At 46.0% G+C, this 17,524-nt stretch overlaps 1 protein-coding gene across 1 annotated transcript in view; it reads left to right on the top strand.

Annotated features, from left to right (window-relative positions):
- The window catches only part of PALS1 (protein associated with LIN7 1, MAGUK p55 family member), a 72,159-nt gene extending 54,635 nt beyond the window's left edge, over positions 1-17,524 (top strand). The window contains exons 7-14 of the mRNA XM_064144001.1: positions 2,047-2,124; positions 2,894-3,077; positions 4,774-4,845; positions 6,014-6,085; positions 6,852-7,019; positions 7,955-8,157; positions 11,130-11,240; positions 13,926-17,524. Coding sequence (XP_064000071.1) covers positions 2,047-2,124; positions 2,894-3,077; positions 4,774-4,845; positions 6,014-6,085; positions 6,852-7,019; positions 7,955-8,157; positions 11,130-11,240; positions 13,926-14,102 — 1,065 coding nt within the window. The 3' untranslated portion in view covers positions 14,103-17,524. The remainder of the gene's footprint in view (positions 1-2,046; positions 2,125-2,893; positions 3,078-4,773; positions 4,846-6,013; positions 6,086-6,851; positions 7,020-7,954; positions 8,158-11,129; positions 11,241-13,925) is intronic.

The raw sequence follows: 17,524 nt of genomic DNA, 5'->3' as shown, positions 1-17,524 counted from the left end.
GGACCATTACTTGCTGATAAATGGTGTGCTATTAATTAGTATAACAATGGCTATTTGTATAAATGAAACCTACAAATGTAGAGTATTTGTACAATGAAACCTACTGTGTGCAGTTCTGGAGCCCCCAACACAAGAAGGACGTGGAACTGTTGGAGCAAATCCAGAGGAGGCCAGAGGGCTGCAGCAGCTCTGCTATAAGGATAGGCTGAGAGAGTTGGAGTTCTGCAGCCTGGAGAGAAGAGGGCTTCAAGGAGACCTTGGAGTAGCCTTCCAGTATCTGAAGGGGGCTCCAGGAGGGCTGGAGAGGGAGTACTGACAAGGTCTTGTACTGACAGGATGAGGAATGGGTTTGAAGTGGCAGAGGGGAGATGGAAACTGGATGTTAGGGAGAAGTTGTTTGCAGTGAGGGTGGTGAGACACTGGCACAGGTTGCCAGTCTGATTATTTGGGTTTTTTTTTTTTGGAGTTCTGTGCATTTGCTTTGGTTTTATACAACAGAAGTTGTTGTTTTGGTCCATGGAAATTTGTATAGGAAGTGAGACGTGTACACTTTGTCACAGATTGGCACCTGGATTTTGGTCTAGGTATTCTTTGTGTGCAAACACATAACAATTCTTTAAAGCCAGGACACTTATTATGCTTCTGCTTTCTTAAGTAGGGGTGATTGCAATACTGGCATTAAATACTTTACAGAAGCAGGGTTCGATTGTGTTAGTTAATTTTTAAACAGTGTTTTGTGTACTTCAATAATGTTAGCAATGTAAAGCCATAGCAGAAGTATTTAGATCTGAAAATACTGTTTCACTTCAACAATTATTTAAATATAATCTAAATTCCCAGCATAGACCTAATTTTTGAACAGAGCAAGAGACCTGTTCTAGTGGAAGGTGTCTCTGTTTATGGCAGGGGGGTTGAAACTGGATGAGCTTTGAAGTGTCTTCCAGCCTAAACCATTCTGTGATGTTATTCTCCATTTCCCCTAAGTCACTGCTTGACAGAACTGGAGCTGCTCTGTTTCAAACAGAAATCATTTCAGTGTAGTCAGAAGCGTTAGGTTTTCAAAAGCTGTTATGTTAGCATTTGGCATTCTAACCTGTCACTGAAGCACTGCATTTGCACTGTATCTTGGGGGTGTTGGTGACCAGCATGAGCCAGCAGCGTGCCAAGGTAGCCAAGAAGGCCAACAGCATCCTGGCCTGGATCAGCAATGGTGTGACCAACAGGAGCAGGGAAATGCTCATGCCCCTGTACTCAGCATTTGGGAGCCCACACCTGGAGTACTGTGTCCAGTTGTCAGCACAGTACAGGAGGGACATTGAGGTGCTGGAGCAGGGGCAGAGAAGGGCGATGAGGCTGGGGAGAGGTCTGGCAAACATGGCCTGTGAGGAGCACCTGAGGGAGCTGGGGGTGTTTAATCTGAAGAAGAGAAGGCTGAGAGGGGACCTTGTTGCCCTCTACAACTACCTCAAAGGAGGTTGTAGTGAGGCTGGAGCTGGTCTCTTCTCCCCAGTTACTAATGATAGAACAAGAGGAAATGGCTTCAAGTTGTATCAGGGCAGGTTTAGGTTGGCTGTTGGGAGGAAGTTCTTTCTTGAGCAGGTGGTCAGGCACTGGCACAGGCTGCCCAGGGAGGTGGTGGAGTCACCATCCCTGGAGGTGTTTAAGGGGAGAGTGGCTGTGGTGCTTGAGGCTATGGTCTGGTGCTGAAGGCTGCTGGGATGAAGGTTGGACTGGCTGATGCTGGTGCTCCTTTCCAACCACAGCGATTCACAGTGATGAGATGTTGTGCTGAGGGCTTTGGTTTGGTCAAGGAGTTGTCAGTGTGAAACTAATGATTGGACTCGATGAGCTTGAAGGGCTTTTCCAATCTAAGAAATTCTGTGATTCTTTGATCTTTTATACTAAGAGGTAAGCTGATGTGCTCTTAGGAACTGCCCTTTTCTGGGAATTTGGAAAGCTTTTTCCTACCACATTTTATTTATGAAAGTTCCTAACCTTAAGCTCTCTTTTGATACTGTATATGAAGGGTCTGTTTTTCTGTCTCAGGCTGACATGCATGGTACCCTGACTTTTGTGTTGATTCCCAGTCAGCAGAGCAAGCCTCCTCCTGCGAAGGAGACAGTTGTAAGTAGTCCTGCCTGAGTTCTTGATCTTTGTGATGCATAGCTTCATTTACATAGCTCTTTGGTGAGTCACATCGCGGAAAGAAAGCAAACCTTAATTGTTTAAATTGGTTTAAATGTTGCCAGGCTAAGGTCTGAACTAACTGTTGAACATGATTGATTGTTTTAAGCTGAAGCTATATTATGATTTTTAACTCTGTTTCTAAAATAGTAAAGAATGAGAAAAAATAGAACTGCCTGTGCTCCTGAAATTCTGTTTTGAAATTCCCAGTGTCTCTGGGGTTTTATACATAGAGAGAGAAAGAGATGCACATATTGGTTGATATTACAGTCAACACAAACATTGGTGGGTCTTGACAAAGAACATTTTACAAGTAAAACTTCACCTGAAGCCCAGCAAACGGGTTTCAAGCTGTGTATTTATTTAGGTATTACCAATCCAGAGTATCTGATGCTTTTTGAATGCAAAGATCTTAAATCAGTAACTTGGGGGGGGGGGGGGAAGGTTTGCTTCCTGAAAGGGTAAAGACATTGCATAGACTTTAGAATTAATAACACTTAAATTCAGGCTCTCATTTCTAGCCTAGCACTGCTGTGTTTTTGCCCTTGCTATCCTAGGTAGTGATTCCACTCCAGTATCTCTTGTAAGCCTCAGATGTAGTTTCCATTTTGTAGAATCTTGGAGGTTTTATCTATCAGAGGTCTGTTGCAATCACAGGTGTAACTCTTCAGAAGTGACAAGGTTGTTTTCCCTCTGTTTTATGCCACAGATACACGTGAAAGCACATTTTGACTATGATCCCTCTGATGACCCTTATGTCCCCTGCCGAGAATTAGGACTCTCCTTTCAGAAAGGAGATATACTCCACGTGATCAGTCAAGAAGATCCAAACTGGTGGCAGGCTTACCGAGATGGTGATGAAGATAATCAGCCACTGGCTGGCCTGATTCCTGGTAAATAAAAGTCTGGAAAAAGCTTGACAGTCAGTTGTTCCCATAGCCACAGGAGCAATATTCTGTTTTGAAGCCCCACATACCCTTACATAGCCATTGCCTTAAGTATCTGAGACTTGGAACCTTTGGCAACAGAAACTACCGTTGGTTATGTAATTCACTTCCTTAAAAGTTTGACCTTTTAGAGGCATTTCCGTGTATAGATGTTAAATGCAGAGTGAAGCTACTGCTTCCACTGCAGTTCACCTTTCGAGAGCTGCTTTCCTTCACCATCGGGACTCTGGATTCAGAGTTCCCTCTGCTGGTTGTGACAGATACGCGAGACTGCAGAGCCTGCCCATTCCCTGCACAAGAGGACAGCTGTAATGGTTCTAAATAAATCAAGTAGGGTATTTGAAACACATCTTCTTTATTTTTGTAGCAACTTCTTGGCATGTTTTTACTTAGCTAAGAGCTTCAGCTATTTGTGACAGCTATGCTTCCTTTCTAGCTGTTGGGAGCATTTGTGTTTTCAGACCCTGAACTCGGTATATGATTTTTGCACTGAAAGATGTACTGCATGCTAAGGCCTGAAAGATCTGCTGATCTGTTAAACACACTGAACAAAAGACTTTTCAAATTCCATAGAATAGCATCCTGCTACTTTATGACATCTGATGTAAATAGAGGCAAATATTTCTCAAGCTGGAGTTTAAAAGATTTAGTATAAATAGAATTTATGCTAAAAAGAATTGGAAATATATAAAAAGAATTGGAGGGTAGGAAGGCCCTGCAGGGGGATTTGGACTGGCTGGAGCCGTGGGCTGAGGTCAATTGCATGAGATTTAACAAGTGCCAGGTCATGCACTTTGGCCACAACAACAACCCCCAACAGCCCTACAGGCTGGGGGTGGAGCGGCTGGAGAGCTGTTTGGCGGAAAGGGACCTGGGCATGCTGGTGGCCAGCTGGCTGAACATGAGCCAGCAGTGTGCCCAGGTGGCCAAGAAGGCCAGCAGCATCCTGGCCTGGATCAGCAATGGTGTAACCAGCAGGAGTAGGGAGGTGCTCTTGCCCCTAGTGTTTGGTATAGTAATACCTATGGCATTCAGCCCATGGCACACCTGTACTCAGCACTTGTGAGCCCACACTGGGAGTACTGTGTCCAGTTTTGGTCAGCACAGTACAGGAGGGACGCTGAGGTGCTGGAGCAGGTGCAGAGGACAGCGATGAGGCTGGGGAGAGGTCTGGCAAACATGGCCTGTGAGGAGCGCCTGAGGGAGCTGGTGCTCCTTTCCAACCATAGCAATTCCCAGTGATGAGATGTTGTGCTGAGGGCTTTGGTTGGGTCAGGGACTTGTCAGTGTGAAACTAATGATGGGACTCAATGAGCTTGAAGGGATTTTCCCATCTCAGAACCTCTGTTATTCTGTGAAGTGCCCATATGTAGTCTTTCCAGTAGTTTGAATTTTCCAGACAGCACTGCCCATAATAGTACAAATGCTCTGCAAGTCTGTCTTGAAGAGTACTTCTATTTTTTAAGCAACACATTTCTCAGCAATTTATACTTTAGTTTTTTTCTTATGCATCATATTCTACTAGAACCTTCAGAGATTTAAAACCTCAGGGCAAGGTCGAATGGGTAAATCATTACAAAAAAGCTATGCAGGTGGCTTCCAAATGTTAAACTGCTTTTCTGCTTCTTTTTAATGCACTCAGGGAAAAGCTTTCAGCAACAAAGAGAAGCAATGAAGCAAACCATAGAAGAAGACAAGGAACCAGAAAAATCAGGTTGGATAAGTACTTTCCAAGGGGGGCAGAAAAATTAATCTAACTTACAGAAGTGCTGTTAGTGATATCCAGAACCCTGTCATTGTGGAGTTGCAGATTGGGCTATTTTTTGTAATACAAGTGGGGATGATTCTTTGAAGTAACTGATGTAAATACAGGAGTGAGTCTAGCACTTCATTGTGTAGTACGGGTGTGAGTCCAGCGCTTGGTTGTGTGGTGCGGGTGCGAGTCCAGCGCTTGGTTGTGTGGTGCGGGTGCGAGTCCAGCGCTTGGTTGTGTGGTGCGGGTGCGAGTCCAGCGCTTGGTTGTGTGGTGCGGGTGCGAGTCCAGCGCTTGGTTGTGTGGTGCGGGTGCGAGTCCAGCGCTTGGTTGTGTGGTGCGGGTGCGAGTCCAGCGCTTGGTTGTGTGGTGCGGGTGCGAGTCCAGCGCTTGGGTGTGTGGTGCGGGTGCGAGCCCAGCGCTTGGGTGTGTGGTGCGGGTGCGAGCCCAGCGCTTGGGTGTGTGGTGCGGGTGCGAGCCCAGCGCTTGGGTGTGTGGTGCGGGTGCGAGCCCAGCGCTTGGGTGTGTGGTGCGGGTGCGAGCCCAGCGCTTGGGTGTGTGGTGCGGGTGCGAGCCCAGCGCTTGGGTGTGTGGTGCGGGTGCGAGCCCAGCGCTTGGGTGTGTGGTGCGGGTGCGAGCCCAGCGCTTGGGTGTGTGGTGCGGGTGCGAGCCCAGCGCTTGGGTGTGTGGTGCGGGTGCGAGCCCAGCGCTTGGGTGTGTGGTGCGGGTGCGAGCCCAGCGCTTGGGTGTGTGGTGCGGGTGCGAGCCCAGCGCTTGGGTGTGTGGTGCGGGTGCGAGCCCAGCGCTTGGGTGTGTGGTGCGGGTGCGAGCCCAGCGCTTGGGTGTGTGGTGCGGGTGCGAGCCCAGCGCTTCGTTGTATAAATCACATGATTTTTTTCATAACTTATCTGCAGTGTAGTTAGGATAAGGAAGGCAGATTTGGAAAGCCACTTTTTACTTCAAAGAATTTTGTCTGCCCATGACTCAGTTGAAGCCTTTGCCATGCAACATTTGATAAGTTGTAGCAAGCTGAAGTTTTCCCCTTCGAAGATCTAGAAAGCAGGTAGAACAGGAAACTTTTTTGCTGCCTGAAGTATGTGATTGTTCTGCCTTTCTTTGTTGCTCCTAGGAAAACTCTGGTGCGCAAAGAAAAACAAAAAGAAACGGAAAAAGGTTTTATACAACGCGAATAAAAACGATGGTGAGCAACATCTCCTGCACAGTTTGTGCACTTGTTCAAGCAAGCACAAAAACCTTTAAAGATAGCTTTGCAAAAAGAGCACTGAAATTCAGGCTATGTTGTTAAAGATACTGCTTGGCGATGTTGTGGCGGGGGAGGGGAGCAGGATTCAGGTCCGTAGCAGCATTTAGACAAAGGTCTAAAAGATGTGGCCTGGATTTGTAGCAGCTTTTATAAAGACCAGAAGATAGGGGTAAAAATTCAGCTTTTTAGGCATGAGAGCACTCTTGGTTTTTTATATTGAGGCATGAAAGCACTCCCAGTTTTTTTCAATGACAAACCAATTTATTACAGTTTTATAGTAATATCTCAACTCTGTGTAATTGACTTGAGTAAATGGAAGCTTTACCCACAGAGAGTTTGTAGCTTATTTGTACAAAAGCACTTAGGGACCAGGATGACTTCTGTTGTTGGTTTTGGGTGTAAAGTGTTATTTTTGTGCTAGAAACTTGTTCCTTGTCAAGAAAGTTGTTTTCCTGAGTTTATGCTGCTACTTGCATCAGTAATAAGTGGAAACACATTGACTTTCTGCAGAAAGGGCCGGGGGGAAAGACTCCTCTTCGCGGGCAGGTGATGAACTTTGAGGTTCTGCTGCTTTGGTGACTTGCAGTTAGATGCTAAGCAGAGAGTCAGAAGCTGCCTGATGCTTGGCACTGCATGACAGGCCAAGCATCCGTGCCACTGGCAGCAAAGTGTGTTCTGACTGTTGCGTTGTTTCTCCCTCAAGACTATGACAATGAGGAGATCCTGACCTATGAGGAAATGTCTCTGTATCATCAACCGGCGAATCGGAAGCGACCAATTGTTCTGATCGGCCCCCAGAGCTGCGGCCAGAACGAGCTGCGGCAGCGGCTGATGAATAACGAAGTGGAACGCTTCGGCTCCGCTGTTCCCCGTGAGTTCCGCAGGCAGATGCCTTCCCTTGCTCTAACGCTGCCTGCAGGCAGATCCTGTTGTGTCAGAATGTGTGAGGGTAGCAGATGTAAGGCCTGTTTACAAGAAGGGCAATAAGAAAGATCAAGGAAACTACAGTCCTGTCAGTCTGACCTCAGTACCAGGGAAGGTCATGGAGCAGGGCAGCTCAAATGCCATCATATGTCATATAGACAACAACCAGGGGATCAGGCCAAGTCAGTGTGGGTTTATGAGGGGCAGGTCATAGAATTATAGAATCAGCCAGGTTGGAAGAGACCTCCAAGCTCATCCAGTCCAACCTAGCACCCAGCCCTAGCCAATCAACCAGACTATGGCACTAAGTGCCCCATCCAGTCTTAAACATCTCCAGGGACAGAAGCTCCACCACCTCCCTGGGCAGCCCATTCCAATGCCAATCACTCTCTCTGGTGAGAACTTCCTCCTGACATCCAGCCTAGTCCACCCCTGGCACAACTTGAAACTGTGTCCCCTCGTTCTATTGCCAGTTGTTTGGTGGAAGAGACCAACCCCACCTGGCTACAGCCTCTCTTCAGGTAGTTGTAGACAGCACTAAGGTCAACCCTGAGCCTCCTCTTCTCCAGGCTGCACACCCCCAGCTCCCTCAGCCTCTCAACACAGGGCTGTGCTCCCAGCCCCTCACCAGCTTCGTTGCCCTTCTCTGGACACCTTCCAGTACCTCAACATCTCTCTGCAGTGGAGGAGCCCAGAACTGGACACAGCACTCAAGGTGTGGCCTGAGCAGTGCTGAGCACAGGGGCAGAAGAACCTCACTTGTCCTGCTGGCCACACTGTTGCTGATCCAGGCCCTGCCTGATGAACCTGATCTCTTCTTCTTCTCTTCAGTTCTACAGGTTTATCACTATCTCAGTTCTGTTTTGTTGCTCTTGTTTGCAGATACCACTCGGAGCAGGCGAGAGACTGAAGTAGCTGGCAGGGATTACCATTTCATTTCCCGACAGGCATTTGAGACTGACATAGCTGCTGGGAAGTTCATTGAGTATGGAGAGTTTGAAAAGAACCTCTATGGGACTAGTATAGACTCCGTGCGGCAAGTCATCAACTCTGGCAAGATTTGCCTTTTGAACCTTCATACCCAGGTATGGCAAAGCTGTTGCTTGGCATGTTTTTTGTCATTCTGGACATGCTGGAGCGTGTCCAGAGAAGGGCCAGGAGGATGCTCAGAGGGCTGCAGCAGCTCTGCTGTGAGCACAGACTGAAAGAGTTGGGGCTGTGCAGTCTGGAGCAGAGGAGGCTCCCAGGTGACCTTCTTGTGGCCTTCCAGGATCTGAAGGGGGCTACAAGAAAGCTGGGGAGGTACTTTTTAGGCTGTCAGGGAGTGATAGGACTGGGGGGAATGGAGCAAAGCTGGAGATTGGTAGGCTCAGACTGGACATGAGGAGGAAGTTGTTGAGCATGAGAGTGGTGAGATCCTGGAATGGGTTGCCCAGGGAGGGGATCGAGTCTCCATCCCTGGAGGTGTTTAAGGCCAGGCTGCTCTAGGGCAGGGGAGCTGAAACTGGCTGATCCTTGTGGTCCCTTCCAACCCTGAGTGATTCTATGATTTTAATTGTAGGTGCTACTGTGAAAATCTGATGAGCTGTTTTTTGGTTTGTCTAAAGTTAATGTGTTTCCAAGGTACCTTTTCAGCTGTATTCCAAGTTTTCTTTCAGTGCCCTGAAGTTGAGTCTTTTAGTGTGTTCTGAATATAGCCTTGTTCACTGTTAGGTAATGCACACTGAATCAGAGAATGGTTTAGGTTGGAAGGGACCTCAAAGCTCAGCCAGTTCCAACCTCTCGCCATAGGCAGGGACACCTCCAACCAACCAGAACAGGGTTCTCAAGGTCTCACCCAACCTGGCCTTGAACACCTCCAGGGAGGTTGTGGATCACAGAAGATCTTTGGTCACATTCTGTGATTCTGTGCTCCACAACCTCCCTGGGCAACCTGTGCCAGTGTCTCACCACCCTCACTGCAAACAACTTCTTCCTAACATCCAGTTTCAATCTTCCCTCTGCCAGCTTAAACCCATTCCTCCTCATCTTGTCATTACAAGACCTTGTAAATAGCCTTCCTGTAGGCCCCCTTCAGATACTGAAAGGCTACTATGAGTCTCTCTCTCTCTCTCTCTCTCTCTCTGCTGAAGGTAGATGGGGGCCTTGGCTTCCAGGTATTTAAAGCTAAATTGAAAAATTAATTAAAATAAGATTTGTGTCTCTCAGTGTTCTGTTTACACTGTGAGCTCGAAGGTTTTTGAAAACAGAGGGGAAATTGTTTGGGATTACACTTGGAAACTGCATTTTGGGAATGCTTCTCTAGTTCCACAACAGACAGGGTTAAAGTCTGTCTCCTCAACAACACTAAAAAGCTCTGTAGCTGTGACATTTTGAGAAAGAATGGGCAAACTTTTATGTACAGAACCTCCAACTTGGAACTGTAATCAAACATGGGAAGAGGCCACACAACCCAGTGCTAGTACATATAGGAGGTGTGAGGTCTACGGTGTTAGAAATGCCACAAAAAGAATGAAGCAGGTTGGAAGAGACCTCCAAGCTCATCCAGTCCAACCTAGCACCCAGCCCTGGCCAGTCAACTAGACCATGGCACTAAGTGCCCCATCCAGGCTTTGCTTCAACACCTCCAGGGACAGAAACTCCACCACCTCCCTGGGCAGCCCATTCCAATGCTAATCACTCTTGCTGTGAAGATCTTCCTCCTAACATCCAGCCTAGACCTCCCATGGCACAACTTGATGCATTAGTAAAGTTTGGTAGTATTAAAGCTGTCATTAGCCATCACTGGTTGGCACCACGTAATACTTTGCTAGAGCAGCTCAGGGGTATCACAAAGGAGAGTAAGTTGAAAACCTACAACTCCTTCAAAATTAGTAACTGGTTGAAAACTGATCTAATTCTGTGGTGATAAAAATACATCTGAGACAGATTGGTTGTCCTGAGACTGACAGAAGAAGCCTTTTAGAAAAATCAAATTCCAGATTGATTCTTTTTATTTCCCATCCTTTAATATAAATGGAAATTGCAAAAAAATAAACCACCAAACCCAAACTCTAAGCATGCAATAGTAGTGCATCTGATGCTTTGTATTTTAATCTTGCAAACAGGAAAGGTTGAAGTGTGCTATTTAGACTCTCTATGCTCTGTTAAAAGCTAATACTGTTCCTTGGCATTGTGGGGAAACTTAGAATCATAGAATCAGCCAGGTTGGAAGAGAGCTCCAAGCTCATCCAGCCCAACCTAGCACCCAGCCCTAGACAATCAACCAGACCATGGCACTAAGTGCCTCTTCCAGGCTTTGCTTCAACACCTCCAGGGATGGCAACTCCACCACCTCCCTGGGCAGCCCATTCCAATGCCAATCACTCTCTCTGCCAACAACTTCCTCCTAACATCCAGCCTAGACCTCCCATGGCACAGCTTGAAACTGTGTCCCCTTGTTCTGTTGCTGGTTGACTGGCAGAAGAGCCCAACCCCACCTGGCTACAGCCTCCCTTCAGGGAGTTGTAGACAGCAATGAAGTCTGCCCTGAGCCTCCTCTTCTGCAGGCTGCACACCCCCAGCTCCCTCAGCCTCTTCTCACAGGGTTGTGCTCCAGGCCCCTCTCCACCTTTGTTGCCCTTCTCTGGACACTTCCTCTGGACACCTTCCAGTACCTCAACATCTCTTTTGAATTGAGGGGCCCAGCGTGGGTGACCTTTTGGGCTTATTGAAGTGTTGGTTGGGTTTGTGAGTTTGGGTTTTTTTTTGCCTTTGGATACCAAAATGCAGTTCCTTTAATTATGAAGAATACTCTTGAACACAAGTAAATGTTTTGGTTCCATGAAGCTGAAAAGTGTTAGCCTGTGAGTTGTGTAGGGAATGAGGACTGAACTCATGAGTAGTGATAATAATACTGGTGTGGTTAATTATACTGCTCTTAATATATTGTACACTATAGTAATATGTCAATGTGTTTGGAAAGTATGTTGTCAATTATAGCATGTGAATCATGGCTTATTAAATGTCCCTTTCCTATCTGGAGCTGTTAAAAAGTTAATAAATCCTCTTTCTGCAGTCACTGAAGACACTACGGAATTCTGACTTGAAGCCATACATTATATTTGTTGCACCACCTTCACAAGAGAGGCTACGTGCTTTATTGGCCAAGGAGGGGAAAAACCCAAAGGTACTGTGTCTAACTCATCTTCTGAATCGTACAATCAGCCAGGTTGGAAGAGACCTCCAAGCTCATCCAGTCCAACCTAGCACCCAGCCCCATCCAATCAACCAGACCATGGCACTAAGTGCCCCATCCAGTCTTGAACATCTCCAGGGACAGAAACTCCACCACCTCCCTGGGCAGCCCATTCCAATGCCAATCACTCTCCCTCCCAGTGACTTCCTCCTAACATCCAGGGTAGAGCTCCCCTGGCACAACTTGATACTGTGTCCCCTTGTTCTATTGCTCATTGCCTGGCAGAAGAGCCCAACCCCACCTGGCTACAGCCTCCCTTCAGGCAGCAGTAGCCAGCAATGAGCTCTGCCCTGAGCCTCCTCTTCTGCAGGCTGCACACCCCCAGCTCCCTCAGCCTCTCCTCACAGGGCTGTGCTCCAGGCCCCTCACCAGCTTCGTCGCCCTTCTCTGGACACCTTCCAGCACCTCAACATCTCTCTTGAATTGAGGAGCCCAGAACTGGACACAGCACTCAAGGTGTGGCCTGAGCAGTGCTGAGCACAGAGGCAGAATAACCTCCCTTGTCCTGCTGGCCACACTGCTCCTGATCCAGGCCAGGATACCATTGGCTCTCCTGGGCACACTGCTGCCTCATGTTCAGCCTATTATCTTCAGGCACTCTGTCCCCAGAAACCCTGCTACTTTTTATTTGCAGATCTGGAAAGCTTTTGTAAGCAATTCAGTGTGCTGTTCTTGGAACTGGGGCATGCTGATGGTCCTGGCAGTATATGGGAAGTGCTGTAGTTGAGATCTGTGTGCTCCAGGTTAGTAGGCAGACTGAGGTGAAAGCATCCTGAGCCTTTTCCTAAGGAACTCCACATGAGGCAAGGGAATCCACTGCTAATTTAATAATCCCAGGACACAATGTCTCAGTTGTGGTCCCTGCCTTTGAATACAGAAATAGGAACCTTTATCTTAAAACTCTGGAATACTCAAGTTCATCTTTAAGTAAACCCAAAACTAATTCTAGGGAGAAAGTTATTATTGTTCTTCTTTTGAGAACTTGTCTGCCCTCTTCCAAAACTCTTTAGGTAAAGTTATTTATTGATCCTGTAGGCTCACTTCTCATATTTCAGAGCCACATCAAGATCTCCACTTACTCAGTTCAGATCATTTGGTTAATGAAGAGTTAGAATGGAATCGAAACACACAGATAAAACCAGGATGCATGAAAGTTCAGGAAAGGTCCTTAGCAGCTTAGGAGATACAAAGGGTTTGTTTCTAGGATAACAAAATCTGCTCTGCAGTGGTTGGAGGGAGCATTTTGCCACTGTTCAAAGTACCAGCTGAACATAACGCAGCTCATGCTGAGTCTTGCCAGTGTAATTCGAAGGGGCTGCTGATGCAGCTTTTGCTCAGGAATTGTAACTTAGAATCATAGAATTAGTCAGGGTTGGAAGGGACCACAAGGATCATCAAGTTCCAACCCCCCTGCCATGGGCAGGGATACCCTACCCTAGAGCAGGCTGTCCACAGCTTCATCCAGCCTGGCCTTAAACACCTCCAGGGATGAGGCTTCCACCACCTCCCTGGGCAACCTGTTGCAGGGTCTCACCACCCTTATGATGGTGACTACTTAGTAGCAAAGCATCTGTGGTGTTTGGTGTGCAGGTACTGTATGGTAATCCTTCATTTAAGGTTGAGCCAGGACTGAAGTTTTTCATCTGAATGATAGAATCAGTCAGAGTTGGAAGAGACCACAAGGATCATCTAGTTCCAACACCCCTGCCACGGGCAGTGACTTCCCACCCTAGATCAGGCTGGCCACAGCCTCATCCAGCCTGCCCGTAAGCACCTCCAGGCATGGGGCCTCAACCAGCTTCCTGGGCAACCTGTTCCAGTGCTCTACCACCCTCATAGTAAAGAACTTGTTCCTTAGTGAGCAGTACTAGATCTGTTTTCTTCAGTCTGGGACAGCTATGTAGCAGTTTGCCATATGGGTGGCCTTAGCTCTTAAATCATGGTTCAGTCTCACTGTCAGGTTCTCAGTTGCTGGTAGCAATACTGTGAGCATTTTCTGAGCCTCGAGGGAGGATCTACTCCCCCTCTACTCTGCCCTGGTGAGACCCCATCTTGAATACTGAGTTCAGTTTTGGGCTCCCTAGTTAAAGAGGGACAGGGATCTGCTGGAGAGAATCCAAGGGAGGGCTACAAGGATAATGAGGGGACTGGAGGGCATGGCTGATGAGGAGAGGCTGAGGGACCTGGAGCTGTTCTGTCTGGAGAAGAGAAGAACTGAGAGGGGACTTAATGTTTCTAAATCTCTGAGGTCTAGGGGCCAGGATGGGGGGGACAGGCTGTGGTCACTGCTCCCTGGGATAGGACAAGGAGCAATGGGTGTAAGCTGCAGCACAGGAGGTTCCAGCTCAACACAAGAGGGAACTTCTTTCCTCTAAGGGTCCCAGAGCATTGGCACAGGCTGCCCAGAGAGGTTGTGGAGTCTCCTTCTGTGGAGCCTTTCAAAGCCTGTCTGGATGTGTTCCTGTGTGCCCTGAGCTAGATTGTGTGGTCCTGCTGTGGCAGGGGGGTCAGACTGGATGATCTCTTTAGGTCCCTTCCAACCCCTGACATCCTGTGAGCCTGTGAGTGGAGCTGGGCACAGGCTTGCACACACTAATTCTCTGGTTTTGATTGCAGCCAGAAGAGCTGAGAGAAATCATAGAGAAGACGAGGGAGATGGAGCAGAACAACGGCCACTACTTTGACACAGCCATTGTCAATTCTGACCTTGATAAGGCCTATCAGGAGCTGCTTCGGTTAATAAACAAACTTGACACAGAACCCCAGTGGGTACCCTCTACTTGGCTACGATGAGAGCACAATTCCAAGGGACAGATGGACTTCAATCAAGTGTTTTTTTTTTCCAAGGAGGTCGTGTGTAGGTCTGCCCAATTGTAGCATGAATGCCTGTGAGCTCTAGACCTCAGTGGCTGTATCCTTTGCCAGTGAAATAGCATAGTCCTGACAAAAGTGTGCCCTCCAGCTTGGCAGCAGACTTCACTGATCTAAAAGTTGTCCAAGGCTGTTTTTTTTTCCTCTGTGGTCTAGAAATGGAGATTTCTGTCAGTACTAAATCTAAAGCTTTAGATAGTTTGTTGGTTGATTGTTTTTCTTTTTCTTAGCAACTACTTTATATATAAACCCACCTTTTTTAACCTAGAATCACCCTTATGAAATCTAAGGTTTTAAGTGTATATATATGTGTGTGTGTGTGTGTGTGTGTGTGTACAGTCCATGCTGTCACATAGTTATAAATAAGAATGTTATTTAACACTTAACTTAATGATGTTGTGGAACATGATGGTAGTTCAGGAGCATAATTCTACAGATCATTGGGCAGAGAAATAATCCATACTGTTACTAATACATTAATATTAATGAGAAATCTTCTCCTGTTAAAACGAAAACACACAGAGTGAAGATGCAGCTGTGGTCTGGAGCTGCCCTGTAAAGCTTGAGTTAATATTTTAATCCTCAGACATTCCACTTTCTAAGAGCACTGTAATTGGAAGATGTGTATAATGTAAATATTGCAATCCTTCTGTCTTTTTAGTCAGACTTTTTAAATCAGAGGCAACTGGACATTGAGTTTATTTTGAGGTTGGTTTTTTTTTAGGTCCAATGGAAGATGAATATAAATATTAATCTTTTAGATGTGATATTTTTTATGGCATTTTCATTGGGACATATTGACTGAATGGAGCTGCTGGTTTCCCCCAGACCTGTAAAGATATTTAGAAAGGCAGAGGTTATATTTTTGTGAGAGGAGGGGGAAATATATATATAGTTATAAGACATGTTTAAAAGCCAGCTGAAGTTCTCATGTTTTATAGCAGAATACTGACTAAAGCAGACTGATGTGGTGAAGAGCATTGGAAGAGAGCAGGGGGTTCTCATGTTTTATAACAGAGAGCAGGGGTTTCTCATGTTTTATAACAGAGAGCAGGGGTTTCTCATGTTTTATAGCAGAATACTGACTAAAGCAGACTGATGTGCTGAAGAGCATTGGAAGAGAGCAGGATTTTCTCATGTTTTATAACAGAGAGCAGGGGGTTCTCATGTTTTATAACAATGCTGACTAAAGGAGACTGATGTGCTGAAGAGCACTGGAAGAGAGCAGGGGGGTCTCATGTTTTATAACAGAGAGCAGGGGTTTCTCATGTTTTATAACAGAATACTGACTAAAGGAGACTGATGTGCTGAAGAGCACTGGAAGAGAGCAGGGGTTTCTCATGTTTTATAACAGAGAGCAGGGGTTTCTCATGTTTTATAACAGAATACTGACTAAAGGAGACTGATGTGCTGAAGTGCATTGGAAGAGATCAAGGGCTTCTTAATCTCTGCAAATTACAAATCTTGTGGCTGTTGGGCTAACAGATAACTAACTGGAATTAAAAATAGCTGAAGGTAGCTACCCTGTTGTAAATGAGTGTTGTGATTCCCTAGCCAGCACCGTCCTGGTTTGCTCAGTACTGCAGTGGAAACTTGTGTAAGACACTGGGAACTGATTGGGGAATACTTCTAAATGGTTAAAACAAGGAAAAAGACTTGAGTGAATAAAAGGCAGCATCTTCCTGCATCCTAGTGTGTCCTACAAAGCAGAGGGGAACATCTCTGTACCCTCAGATGACTCTGAGCTGTGAAGGTTTAACTGCTGAGGCAGTAGAGCTGTTCTTTTGCTGAACAGTAGTATCTTGGATGTTCTGGGTAGCACAAAGAAGCTTGACTGTGAATCTCTCTTTATTTTAGCCATAGTGTTTCTTTGTTCCTACAGATAAAACACTGGAGTTACATCGATGTGTAGTTCACTCCTGTCTAATGTTAAAGGCTGAAAAAGTAGTTGATTGTTTTTTTTCTTCAATTTTCTCTTGCATATATATGCTTGCTTCAAATAGTGATGGAACAAATTCACACCCACAGTTAAAACAGAGGGCTCCAAGTATACAGCAGATAGAATTGATCTCAAAGCTATCTTGGTCACTGAACTAACATTCAGTCCATTTGTGTGTTGAAATATGGAAGTATGGAGTGCATCTCTTGTTAGAAAGAAAAATTGATGGTTTAATATTTAGGGCAGAAAGGCAATTAAGCAATTAGTGGGGATAAGTAATGACCCTTCAGAAAGAAAAGGTGTTGGGAAGTGTAGTGTCTTTAGTTCAATTCAGTCTTAGAAATAACCATGGACTGGTTGGTGGCCTAAGGGATGGATATTCAAAATAATGGCTTTTTGCCTCACATTGCAGGCATGTTCTCAGTTTAAACCACAGTTTGACAGCTACAATGTTCAGGTATGCTGGGTAGTCAGTTTCATAAATGACAAAATACTGCATGGATTCTACCCTTTTGGAAGAAAGGTGATTGTGAATGTATTAGGCCTTTTGCTATTGTCAGTTTCATAACTGGGCAAGAAAGTGGAAAGCAATAAATGTGTGTGTTTAAGCATGTAGCTGAGCCAGGTCACCCTTTCAGTTCAAATTCTTGCAGTCACAGTCAGCTCCAGATGGTTGCTGAACACTTAGGTATAACATTCCCAGGCACTGTCAGTCACAGAAAGTCCTGCCACTAACATCTGTCTCCCTGGTTCTTCTGCAATGGCATAGGGAAGCTGGAGTTAGACACACAAGCTTTTGAATGTAGACTTGAAGAATGTTGAAGTTCAGTTTGCTGCTCCTTTAATTCCCAGGGCTCAGGCTAACATCCATGTAGGGAGGTGCTATGATAATTTATGACTAATGTTAGCTGTGTCTCCTGATGAAAGGAAAAGGCTTGAGCAGTGCGGAGAAATGTACCTGGCTGTCCATCTGCTGCCAGTTTGGACCTGGAAGGAAATGATTCTGCCTTCTTTAATGAAGAATGTGTGCTAGTTCCCTTGAGAGCATATGCAGACTTCACTGGGGAAACTCTTCAACCTTATCACAGGCTTTGTGGTGAGCTGTATCAGACTGCAATGATTGTATTGACATTGTTACCCAGTCCAGATGTCATTAAAAATCACTGTTAGCTGAACTGCATAGAACAATTTCTGAATGTAATTCTCTGTGACTTTCAAAGATAGAGGATGGGGGTGGGATAATGCCTTAAATAATTAAGGTAACTTTACTGAGACCTGTGGTTTAGCCCAGCACTGTACTTGTATACCTGTATCTGCACTCTGTATTTTGAGACATCATGAACTGCACACTAATGTAAAAATGTAAAATATTTCTAGATTTCAAATAAATCACTGTACAATTTTA

The sequence above is a fragment of the Pogoniulus pusillus genome, chromosome 1 (assembly GCF_015220805.1).
Source record: "Pogoniulus pusillus isolate bPogPus1 chromosome 1, bPogPus1.pri, whole genome shotgun sequence".
NCBI classification, from domain to species: Eukaryota; Metazoa; Chordata; class Aves; order Piciformes; family Lybiidae; genus Pogoniulus; species Pogoniulus pusillus.
Note: the sequence above shows the minus strand (reverse complement) of the source record. Positions and strands in the feature narration are given on the sequence as shown.